The sequence below is a fragment of the Malania oleifera genome, chromosome 6 (assembly GCF_029873635.1).
Source record: "Malania oleifera isolate guangnan ecotype guangnan chromosome 6, ASM2987363v1, whole genome shotgun sequence".
Lineage (NCBI taxonomy): Eukaryota > Viridiplantae > Streptophyta > Magnoliopsida > Santalales > Ximeniaceae > Malania > Malania oleifera.
The window spans coordinates 108,929,460-108,942,988 of record NC_080422.1 but is presented as its reverse complement, the minus strand read 5'-3'; the positions used below and the strand labels follow the sequence as shown (position 1 = coordinate 108,942,988).

General features: G+C 39.8%; 1 protein-coding gene across 4 annotated transcripts in view; it reads right to left on the bottom strand.

Moving 5' to 3' along the window:
* The window catches only part of LOC131157916 (dicer-like protein 4), a 190,065-nt gene that overhangs the window by 117,895 nt on the left and 58,641 nt on the right, over window positions 1–13,529 (bottom strand). For all 4 annotated transcript variants that reach the window (XM_058112378.1, XM_058112379.1, XM_058112380.1 and 1 more), the window contains one exon: window positions 1,447–1,543. In XM_058112378.1, coding sequence (XP_057968361.1) covers window positions 1,447–1,543 — 97 coding nt within the window. The remainder of the gene's footprint in view (window positions 1–1,446; window positions 1,544–13,529) is intronic.

Sequence of the window (13,529 nt, the reverse complement as noted above, 5' to 3'; positions counted from 1 at the left end):
TTCTTATTCTATGCTTTCGCAGAAGTGGAGATGCTAGAGTTTTATGGAGTTGTGCTTTAATGGCCATGATATGTTGCATTTGGTTAGAGAGGAACTCGAACCCTCCAAGGGTGTTTGCTTAGGGAGAGGGAGGTATTCTATGGCTCGCTGTGGGCATCAGTGAGGGCACCTTTCTGGGAGTTGCTTTATATCATATTCAGAGTTATTGGTGATCTTTGTTGCATTGATTATGTTACTTTTTTGTGCTTTTTTGTATTTTTATTTTTCTTTGATGTACAGATTTCTGGTCCTCCTCTTTATATATCCCTTTTCCTTCAATAATTTTTTTTCTTTTTGAAAAAATATTGGAGCTGTGAAGAAAGCATGATGGAGTGATTGGCACAGCACAGATCACAAGCAAAAATTGTGACAATAGGCCAAAAGAGGTTGCATGCTTATAGATTCCTCCAGCATTACAATGAAACCAAATGATTGGTATTGTGATCCTTGCCCTTTTTCAATCAATAATACAGGTCCATCTTCAGCAAGTGAAAGGTCATGTCTCAGAGAACAGAACGTTCCTCAGTACACCTTTATTACGCAAGCAGCACCACAAAATTTTAAATTCCCATTCAATGTTGACAACCAGACCAAGGCACATTGGCAAGCATCACAGTGCAGCAAAGTAGCTGAAAAGTCAGTCAGTTATCTCAGTTCAGCAGAGCACTTCAGGTCAGTAAGTTAGCTCAGTCAACAGGGTAACTGACTGACGAAGAACCAGCATAGCTCAATCCAGTTCTATTGTGCCAATTGCAGAAGACATCATCATACAACAAAAAATCAAACCAATGCTTGCTACTTCAATTATCCAAGGAAGTTCAACTAGGCCATGGAAGGAGGGAGCATCTATATGAGATAATGAGAGAGCAGAACTCATGCCCTAATTGTTTGATGGCATTGAGAAAAGAAGAGAGAGGAGGAGGGGAGGGTGGGGAGCATCAGTGCCATAACCAATCAGGAGTGAAATGGAAAACTGACTATATCAGTCCCCTACACAAAGAGCTTTGACGATGCACCACAGCTTGACAACTGTATAGATAGCTGTTCCCCCTTGACCGCAAGTAAGATCCAACTCTGTTTTCCTCTCTAATTCTTCTTCCCACTTTCTCCTATAAGATTACCTTTTCTGACTTCAACATTTGAGAGTCCCTCCTTAGCAACCATGTTGAGCTCCTCCAACCTACCTTTTATATTTTGAAGGACTTGTTTAACATGAAAGCATGAAAAAAAAAATCATGTCTTGTAACACGCAGGGACAGGTGTAAAATTTTTAACTGAAGAAAAATAATAGAAAATTGTATGGCAATAGACTGAATGAAAAATAGATGCAATGATGAGATAAAATCAGAAATCATTTCTTCCATGCAACATTTCTCATAAGTGAATGGTGGTACAAATAATACTGACCTAAAATTGGAAAGGATTCCAATAAGGCATAAAAGTTTTTTTGAGACAAATGGCACCTTTAAGACCTCTGCACAAGACACATTACAATCGCATCCATCTACAGGACCAGCAACAAGAGGATTGACATCATTATTTGTATAATAAAGCTTGATTTTCATATTGGGGTCAGTTACAATTAGAAAATAACAAGAAAAAAAGAAGTGGAAGATATAATGATACTCATTTAAATAGGACAACAATTTTCCATACAATTTCGAAGCATCTTATATGCCTCTTATCAAAATCTAAAGATCATACAAACAATGGCAGCAATTAGAAACCATCTGTTAAACCAGCACTTATCACCAAAACATCAATCATTAACAATTGGGCCAAACAATTTATAACAAGCTATTAAATGTCCTCAAACAAGGGATAAACCCTAAAAACTCAAATTGGATTCATAATAGTCAATTACAAATAAAATCTCTTTCAATAATATATTTAGAGAGCTAATATGCTTAGGAATCATTACGATTGATACACATTGCTGGCCCACAACCCAGTAGCTTAAGCTTTTAGGTAAAGTGGTCTTCTAACATGGTATCAGAGCTGGTTACTAGGTCCTGGGTTCTAGTCTTGTCACCCCAAATTTATTGTGTGGTGTTCAAAAAATTAGTCCCTGTAATGGATGTTATCTAACGTATGTTTCTCTCTCCACGACCTGTCAGGCTGCATGTGCAGCAAAGTGTTAAAGCTTGATATACATTGCTGGCCCACAACCCAACAGATTAAGCTTTTAGGTAAAGTGGTCTTCTAACAAGAATCAAGCTGTTGCTTGCTGGTTATTTTTGGTCATTTAGCATGCTTATTTATTTCTATGTTAGCAGGCAAGAGTTAGTGAAGGTTTTGAAGTCATTGTTATGTACTTGATATATATTATAAAAAGAGGGTGAGACCTGCTTTTGTAAGTAGCTCTTTCAATTATCCAAATGCTTCAACATGGCATAATATCAAGATCTGACCTAAACCGTAAGTGCATACCAAAACCAAAACCAAAACCTAAAACTCAAACCTGCTGTTTGTCACCAGAAAATCCTAGATGCTGTTGTTCTTTTCTCAAAGAAATCCTTCATATTTTGCAAAAATAACCACATTGCCACCTGCAGAACCTGCCAATCTACTATGCTGTGAAATTTCACAGCCGCAAAGGCAGTTCTGAGTCCATGCACCAGCATGTGAGAGTTTCTTGAGCAAGTTTCCTGCTCTGATTTCTTCCAGAATGTTTAAAATACCTCGATACATCATAATATCAAGTTGCTGGTCATGTATTTTGTTCAAAAATTCAAATTTTTTTTTCACTCATAGCATTTCATTAATGGTTGTTTGGTACCGTTAGGGCTGTGTGTTGGTTTCGGGCTTTGTGTTAGCCCCTCGGTGCTGTGGCAGCCTCATGCTGGTTTATTTGTTACTCATTCATGGTGATCACCTTGTTTGTGGTCATTCCGGCTATTTGACTGTTAACCCTGTTATCATTGCTCTAAGTATGTGGATGTTTGGATGAATCCATGAATCCCAAGAGCAAGTTTCCTTCATCATTGGATGGAAAGAATTATGTACAGTGATCTACGGCTGTCAAGGTCAATTTGACAGGCCTAGGTAAATCTGAAAACACTTGTTTCTATCCAGGCCTAGTGGTGACAAAAGAAAGAATTATAGAGTCAAGAATACGCATTGATTGTCTCCCTATCAATGGAACATGCCTCTGGATGTATGCAGGGAGATTTGGGATTCTGTCAACCTCTTAGACTCCAGTAACATTATATTTATGTATGACCTATCCTTTGCAGTTACAACAGGGAGACAGAAGTGTTATAGAGAACTTTGCAGAGATGAAGCACAGCCATGAAGAACATTGTGCAACCTATAACTGCCAGTGTCTATGAGATGCAACAACAGAGGGAGCAGATGACATTTCTTCAGGTTCTGGTGGTTTGAAACCCGAGTTTGATGCAGTTTTGTCCAAAATCAGTAGAAGTGCATAGTTACCATCCTTTGCTGATCTTTGTTCTTGCATTCTTCATGCTTCCTCCAGTACACATTCCTAAGCCGCTAATCATGGAGTGTCAACTTTTCGCCCTGCGAAGAAAGCTTACGTTATGCAAGGTGATTCTTGTTTCTTACCAAACAATCTCAAAAGTTCTCAGGTTGATTCTAGTGGTCATGGGGGAAGGCATAGAGGTTCCCCTTGCAAGTGCACTCATTATGGATGAGGAGGTCACTTGATTGAGGAATGTTGGGATCTTCAAGGTAAACCACCATGCGTTCCCAATGCACCCACAACATATTATACACTTTTGGGCACGACGGGAGAGCAGCATGCTTTATCTATGTCAGGGAAAGAGTATTCCAATTTCCAGTAGTATCAGGCATCCCAGAAAGCCTCTCTTCCCATTGCATCTCTTGCTCAGATAGGTAACACTAGAACTTGCCTATTGCCCAGTATTTCTTGCACTACTCCTTCGATTATAGATTCATCTGCTACTGATCATATAACAGGCATAACTAATCTCTTTTCAACCCTCCAATATTCCAAAAGCCTACTTCAGGTTACCCTAGCTGATGGGTCCACCACTGCCCTTAAGGGAATAAGGACAGTCAATCCCACTTCCAATATTTCTCTTCGTCTATTTTGTATATTCCCAAGTTCCCTTTCACTCTTATGTCAGTTAGCAAGATTACAAAATCTGTTAATGCTTGATATAAAATGTTGGCCCACAACCTAAGAGAGTAATAGCTTAAACCTTTAGGTAAACTGGTAATATAACATGGTATCAGAGCTGGTTACCAGGAGGTCCCGAGTTCAAGTCATGTTGCCCACACTTATTGTGTGGTATAGAAGTTAGAGACAATGTCCATGGCTGAATTTTCACTCGAAGGAGCTTGAGAAGAAATCAGGCAGCACACACTAGCACAAAACAGCACCTTCAGGACCTCGAAAAACAAGGACTTACAATACTTCAGACCTCCAGAACTTCAAAAGGCAGCTATGACTACAGAACAGAGCTTAGAATACCCTAGGAGGAATTTTTTAACCCCCTAGTACAGGGCAGACCACAGAAAAGTACTGCAGACATTTAGTAAACAACCTGGAAGCAGCTACAGGGATAGTGTTGTTTTATACAAGATCTCAATGCTTCAATACCAAAAAAGTACTTCAATGGTGCCAAGTTCTTGGTTTGAAATTTAGTAGGGAGGAAAAGCTTTAGATCCTGGATGCCTTCATCATCTTCGCAAATAACCACAATATCATCAACATACACAATAAGAAAAATCCTACCGAATGGAGTTTGATGATAAAATACAAAGTGATCTACTGCATACCATCAAAGACCAAACTCAAGTACTACAACAGTGAATCTCAATCGGCCAAACCATGCCCTAGGAGACTGTTTTAAACCATATAATGACTTTTCTAACCAACACATTTATCCTAATTCCCCCTGAGCAACAAACCTAGGTGGTTGCTCCATATAGACCTCCTCCTAAAGATCACTATCTAGGAAAACATTCTTCATATCTAACTAATGTAGTGGTCAATGACAAGTAGTGGCCAAGGAGATGACCAAACACACTGAGGCAAGTTTAGAGACTGGGGAGAATGTGTCTGAAACCATAAACCTGATTATATCCCTTAAGACAAGGTGAGCCTTCACAAGCCACAGAACATCAGGATTGACTTTCACATTGTACACCCAGCAGCAACCAACAACAAGCTTATTAGGAAGAAGAGGTACCAAATCCCAAGTATAACTACCATGTAACGCACGCATATCTTCACCCATTGCAGTCCTCCACCCAAAATGGGATAAAGCTTTAGATAGATTTCGGAAGAGCAACAAAATACAGAAAACTAACAAAACAGCAATACAAGAGTGACAATAAACCAAACAAACAAAACTAGAGATTGGATGTTGGCTACAACTGCATTTACCTTTTCAAACTGTTATAGGAGGATCAACATCATGGAAAACAGGATCATTTGACGAGGGAAGTAGAGGCACAGAAATAGAGGCTGGAGGAGGCTTTCCTCCCTTGAGTTGCTATGTGTACACTTGCAAATTGGGATGATCCAAGCAGCGAAAAGGACACAAATTGGATGAATATGCAGAAGGATTGGGCACAGATAATAGGTTAGGATCTCCAATGCAAGGCAGAGGAAGAGACTTAGCAAGGTCAATAGAACTCAAGGAATCAAAATAGTGTGGCGTAGACTTAAAAAAGGTGACACCAACAAAGACAAAGGATCAATGTAAAGTAGAATTATAATGTCGATACCCTTTCTGAGTATGAAATACCCAAAAAAAAAAATACATTTGATAGCAGGAGGATCCAACTTATCCATTCCTAAAGTTAGCTGATGGACAAAGGACACACAATTGAATATAAAAGGAGGAAGTGAGGAGTCTTAGGGAATATAACTGAGTATAGGATTTTACCACCAAGGACAAAGGATGACATTTTATTGATGAGAGAGCAAGCAGTGAGCACGACATCACTCCAAAAAATTTTGGGAAATTCATTTGATACAATAGGATACATCATACAAGTGACTTTAGGAATATGTTTGTTCGCCTCTTTTACAACTCCATTTGGCTGTGGCGTGTGGGCACAAGATGACTAATGGATCATAGTAGAATTAGTCATATAGGTGCTGAATTGGGTATGAAATACTCCTTAGCATTATTATTACAAAGTATCCTACAGGTATATCAAACTAAGTCTTTGTTTGAGAACAAACGGCACAAAAGAAATTTAAACAACTTAGAATGATCTTTCATTGAATACAACCAAGTCATCCTAGAGTCGTCATTGACAAATGTTAAAAAGTACCGAAAGCCCAATTTTGACATGACACAACTAGGACCCAAAATATCGGAATGGACTAGCATGAAAGGACTAACCACCCATTTGTTGACTTGAAAAGCAAAGGGAATATGATGATGTTTTCCCAGCTAACAATACTAACACAAGATTAGACACATAACCCAAGGTACAACCTATCTGTTTCAACTTGTCCAAGGACGGATGACCAAGGGGATAATGGTTTTGAAGTGTAGTGGCGGTTGTGTAGGAAATGAGAGGAAATAGCGACTTAAAGTAGTAAAGTCCACGAGCCTCACATTCTGTGCCAATTGTATTACTCATCTTCAAACCTTGAATAACCACAGAATCAGGAAAGGTGGTTACAGAACAATTTAGTGACCCAGTAAGCTTCCTAATTGATATGAGATTGAAAGAAGATTTAGTAATGTACAAAACTGAAGAAAGAGAGATGGAGGGAGTAGGGATATACTATTCCTATCATCTTAACTATAGTAATGGACCCATCAATAATGGTAACTTAAGGTAGATTTTTAGGATATTGGAAGGCAGAAAAGCAATTCATTGCACCTGTCATATGGTCAATGGTGGAAGAGTTGATAACTCAAGGACTAGTGGGAGAGATATTAGATTAAAAAAAAAAAAGGGCAGCGTGGTGCACAAAGCTCCCGCGTATGCGGGGTCCAGGGAAGGGGCGGACCACAATGGGTCTATAGTACGCAGCCTTACCTTACATTTTTGCAAGAGGCTGTTCCACACCTCAAACCTGTGACCTTCAAGTCACACGGCGACAACCTTACCGTTGCACCTAAGCTCCCCTTCAATGGGAGTGATACTAGATGATATACAAATTTTAGGATTACCCTTTTGAACAAAGTATGCAATGTGATGAGAAGTTTGTTGGGATGCCTGCTATTGTAAGAACCTTGAGTACTCTTCCTCTGAGATGGTTATAATACACTATTCACCTAAACAAGCACCTAACGAGGGAAACAAACATTTGGGATTTCGCGTTGCGATTCTAACACACACAACCTCGATAGACCTGCAAATCAGAAATAGACAGCAAACAAAATGCTCTTGGAATTCAAGAAAGTGAACTTCCAGACTAACCGAAACAACCACAAATGAGTCAACCACTAATTCAACCATGAACTGATGCCAACAATCAGGCATAGCACTGCCACAGCCCCCCAAAAAAAAGCCTACACACACTGCCACTGCCACAAGGCATCAATTAATCACCTTAAAAATACCAACAATGAGCAATGGCTATCTTCTCATCATAAAGTAATAATGAGCTCCAAACACTAACAAGGGTTTCTCGCGGCTGAGAAGATAAGGGTTGACACCTTAAACAACAAGCCTAAGTCCCACTTGGGGGAGTAAACTATATGAATCCTTTTCTGCCAATTGCATGATCAAGGGAATTTTCCTCGACTAGCCCAAGAGCTATTAGATTCTTTCTCACTATCTTATCCCAAGTTATTTTAGGTCTACCCATACCCCTTTTACAACCATTAACAGTAACTCACACAATTGAGCATTTCTTGGCCTACATTTCAAATGTCCAAACCATCTAAGTCACCCCTCTCTTATCTTATCTTATCTTCTACTGATGCTATGCCTACTTTATTACGAATATGTTTGTTCCTTAATTTATCCTTAAAGTTATACTACTCATCCACCTTAGCGTTCGCATTTCTGAAACATTTACTTTATGGATATGTCGTTTCTTAGTTGCCCAACATTCTAATTGATATAGCATGGCTGGCCTGATTGTCGTTGCATAAAACTTTCCTTTTAAGCATGACTGGTCCTATAAAACTTCAATAACCAGCCGTGACTATAGAACTGAGGTTATAATATACCTAGGAGGAATTACTTAACAACCTAGAACAGGGGACCAGAATAAAGGACTGCAGGCTTTTATAAACAACCTAATGGAAACTCCAAGCATTATGGATGGCAGCTAGTGGAAGCAAAAAAGGGGAAAGAACAGGAAATAAATATTTGAACACCAATCAAAACCAACCAGCAATTGGTACAAGATTGCAAGCAATCAACCACGAATACATGTCATCAAAACAGCATCATCAGCAAACCACGAACAGGGTGACAGAGGAACAGCAGCAACAGCATACTAGAAACAGAGTATAACTGACTTCACATCAGTAAATCACCATGAAAACAGACAGCTTCCTGCCAAGGATGCTGCATAACCTAACCAAGAGGGAGCGTGTCCATAAACGACTCTCAAACCAACCAGATAATCAGATTTGAGGACTGATTAGGGTAGGATATGGATAAAAAGTCAAAAAAACAGAGTGTCAAAACCAATTCAGAAAAATCAGAATTGGAGATCAATGCTTTGATACTGTTGACGCTCAGCGATTTCAATCTTCCAGATCGACAAAATAAATCACACATAGAACATTCATACAAAAATGGAGACGAGAGATTTTACGTGGTTCAGCAAGGTTGCCTACATCCACGGAGCGTGCACCCGGAGTAAAATTCACTATGAAACGATGGCAGTACAAGATCTAATCAGTCTCTCCCCGATCCCAGATCCCCTGTACACCCCTTCACCTTCAACCCGTTGAAGAAAAGTTCTTCCTAGAGAGAACCCCTTTCTAGCTCTTCTTGCACAAAATGACAAGCAATACCTATATTTTCCCATGGTTTACAAACATATATATGACACCACACAACCGTTGGATTTAGAGACGATCCAGCGGCTATGATAAAAGCCACAATAAATTACTAAAAATAAACATATTTTTTAACAATCTCCACCTTGGCTTTTAATCACAGCCAAGAACATCATTCCATCCCCACTCTTTGGGATGCTCTGTCAACAATCAACAAGAGACTACATTAACTAAGTCTAGACAGAGCTTGAACTTAGCTAATATAATAGGCTTCGTGAGCATATCTACAGCATTTCCATCTGTGTGGATCTTCAATAACTGGAACTTACCACTTTCAACCCAACCTCTAACTGCATGGTACCGCACGTCAATATGCTTCGTGCGAGAGTGGTAGACCTGATTCCTTGCCAAGTGGATCGCACTCTAACTATCACAGAATACGTGTAACCTATCCTACATAAAACCAAGTTCCTGAATCAATCCAGTTAACCACAAAGCCTCCTTACCTACCTCTGCCAAAGCTATGTATTCAGCTTTTGTAGTAGACAAAGTTGTAGCAGGTTGCAACATAGCCTTCCAACTAATGGAATCACCAGCCATGATAAAAATGAAGCCATAAGTAGACCTCCTCTTCTCCAAATCACCTGCATAATTAGAGTCCACATAACTCTAAACATTACAATCATCAGTACTTTCAAACAAAATACCATAATCAGAAGTGCCACACAAATATCTAAAAATCTATTTCACCGCATTTCAATGCATTCTACCTGGATTAGCCATACATTTGCTTACCAAACTAACTGCATATGACAAGTTGGTCTACTACATACCATAGCATACATCACACTCCCTATTGCACTGGCATAAGGCACACTAGCCATATCCAACTTATCCTCATCAGTAGAAGGACATAGTTTAGCAAATAATTGAAAATGAGCAACTAGAGGTGTACTTACCGGTTTAGCCTTATCCATGTTAAACCTTTCATCACCTTCTCAATATACTTACCTTGTGACAACCACAGCTTCTTCTGCTATCTATCCCTCTTGATTTCCATGCCAAGGATCTTTTTAGCTACACCAAGATCCTTCATCTCAAACTCATCCTGTAACCTGGATTTCAACACGTTCAACCCATCAGTACTGTTAGAGACAATCAACATGTCATCCACACATAGCATAAGGATCACATATACACCACTGTTAAAAAATCTGAAGTAAACACAACTGTCATAACTGCTTCTAACATATCAAAATCAAACCTCTTACACACCAGGTGCTCTTTACATTGCTCCACAAACCACTCTAGTTGCTCCATAAAGATATCTTCCTCCAACTCACCATAAAGGAAAGCTGTCTTTACATCCATCTGTTCCAGATCTAAATCATGCATGGCAACCAATGCTAACAAGGATCTAATAGAAGCATGCTTAACAACAAGAGAAAAGATTTCATTATAATCTATACCTTCTTCCTGCTTGTATCCTTTCGCTACTAACCTGGCCTTATATTTTATTCCTTCTAATTCTGAAGTAGGTTCTTTCTTTCTGAAAACCCACTTACAACCAATCAACTTCTGAACCAACACCCAAGTGTCATTCTTATGAAGAGACTCCTTCTCCTCAACCATGGCTCCAAGCCAACTCTGAACTGCTTCCTGAAAATTAGAAGGATCTCCACTACTAGTAATCAGAGCAAATGCAACTAAGTCCTCAAACCCATATCTGACCGAAGGCTTAACATTCCTCCTTTCTCTGTCGGTGGCTAGCCCTGTAGGCTCATGTCTATCACCTATCTAAGGAATTTCCTGAGGAACTATAGCCTGTCTCACTATATCCTGTGCAACAGAATCGACAATAGTAGTCTAAGTATTACCCATACATGAATTTTGAATATTGTCCAGCTCCACCTGAATAGGTACTGCCGCTGAATCAGACTTCACCTTCTTATCAGAATTCTCCTTCAACATGGCTTCCTCATCGAAAACCACATCCCTACTAATGAGAACCTTCCATGTTATAGGGTCCCACAACCGATATCCCTTCACTCCTTGGAAACAATGAAATACGCACGGTTTGGACTTAGAGTCTGAATTTGATTAGTCCTGTTCTTGCACATGCACATACGATGGACAACCAAATATTCTCAACACAGAGTAATCTACTGGCTTACCTGTTCATACCTCCTCAGGAACCTTTGCATTAATAGCTGCAAAAGGAGACCTGTTTACCTGGTAGCATGACATACTCACTGCTTCTACCCAGAATGACTTAGGCAAATTAGCCTGAATCCTCATACACCTTGCCCTCTCTAGTAATGTTCTATTCATCCTTTCAGCCACCCCATTCTGTTGTGGCTCATTTGGAACTGTATAGTGCCTAGTGATCCCCTCTTCCTTACAAAAGTCAATGAACTAGTTGTTTTCGTACTCCAGTCCATTGTCAGATCTCAGAAAATTCACCTATTTCCCTATTTGCTTCTCTAACAGAGCTTTCCATTCCCTGAACTTACTGAATACCTCACTCCTGTGCTTCAAAAAATACACCCAGACTTTCCTAGAAAAGTCATCAATAAATGAGACAAAATAAATAGCACCACTGTGAGACTGTATCTGTACTGGACCCAATACATCTAAATGAATGTACTCCAGCACCTCCTTGCTCGTAGGCTTCCTGTTCTGAAACTCACCCTGCGCTGTTTACCAAACAAATAGTATTTACAGAACTTAAGCCTACAACAAGAATTACCTCCTAGTAAGTTCCGCTTATGCAACTCCTGCAAACCACGCTCACTCATGTGACCCAGCCTCATATACCACAGAGTAGTATCATTTGTATCTGCATCTGAAGAGGTACTAGCTGCAGCTCCACCTGTCACTGTGCTACCCACCAGAGTGTACAAATTGTTCCTCAGATGACCCTTCATTACTACCAGTGAACCTCTAGTCACTTTCAGCACACCATCCCTAGCTGAAAAAAAGAAATCATTACTGTCCAAAGAGCCCAAGGAAATCAGATTCATTTTCAGATCTGGAACATGCCTCACATCCCTAATGGTTCTAACCACACCATCAAACATCCTGATTCTGACCGTTCCAATACCAAGAATACTACAAGAAGCACCATTATCCATCAACACCGTCCCTCTAGAGATTGGTTCATAGAAGTCAAACTAGTCCTTGTATGGACACATATGATATAAGCACGCCGAATCCAAAGTACAGGTATCGGCTAAGTAACTGGAGCATGTAGTAACAGCCAAAAGATCCCCATCAAAAACTGATGAACTGCTCTCCACTACAATAGCCTGCTCTCCACTCTTACCCCTAGACTTGGATCGAGATTTCCCTCGATTCCAATTACCCCTGCTAGAACTCCTGCCCTGCTATTGGCTAGACTCACCCTTAGCCACCAACCCTACTCCATGTTCTGGATAATCTACTTTGTGAAAATTCTCACTCTCCAGAATGGCAGTAGTCACCTCATCAACTATAAGAGTCTCCTTGCCTAGCAGTAGTGTGGTTTTCAAAGTATCAAGTGAACTGGGAAGCGAATACAACAGAATCAGTGTTTTATCTTCCTCCTCAATTTTTACCTCAATACTCGGCAACAGCGTGATTATCTTATTGAAATAATTGAGGTGGTCTCGGACTTTTATGCCCTCAGTCATCCTCAAGTGATACAAATATTTCTTCAAATACAGTCTATTAACTAGGGACTTGGACATATAAATATTTTCCAATTTTTTCCAAAGCTCAGCTAGTGATGTTTCATTCTACACACTGTATTTAATTCCTGGAGCTAAACTTAAGCGGATGGTACTTATTGCTTTCATTTCCAACTCCTACTGATCATCTGACATGGTCTCTGGCTTCTTGTCTTTCCCATACAGTGCCTTAATCAGTCCCTGTTGGACCAACACATCCTTCACAGTGCTCTACCACAGACTAAAATTATTTTTCCCATTAAAAGGATCCACCTCAAACTTGGCCGTCGAAGTACTCGCCATTAAAAAAAAAAAATTCTTTTTTTTTCCTCTCCTCTGACGTCCACAGTGACGTCAACACCTGTTAGGATGATGTCAACAACAGTGCCTGCATCAGCTTCTATGTCAACGTGACGTTAGCGCTCCACAGGGAGGATCCGCACCTCGACCTGCGCTCCAACCCGATCCTAAATCCGAGTTTGTTACCCAATTCTGGCATAGTTCATCATGTTCTTCATCTGTGAAATTTTTTTTCTTCCGAATTTTTTTTTTCACGCCTTCAGTTGAAAAATGATCCTCCTTCAGTTGAAAAATGCCGGAATAATTTTCCGGCACCTGATCTGAATCTTTGCGTACCTCAATCCGATCTGAACAAACCGCTCTGATCTTGAGCACTCCAGCGGAAAAACTTCATATCCAAAAAATTTCTTTCGATCTAATCTGATCGATCAGATCTACACCCAATCGAAACCGTGCTCTAATACCACTTGTTGACGCGCGGCGATTTTAATCTTCCAAATCAACAAAATAAATCAAACAAAGAATATTCATAGAAAAATGGAGGCAAGAGATTTTATGT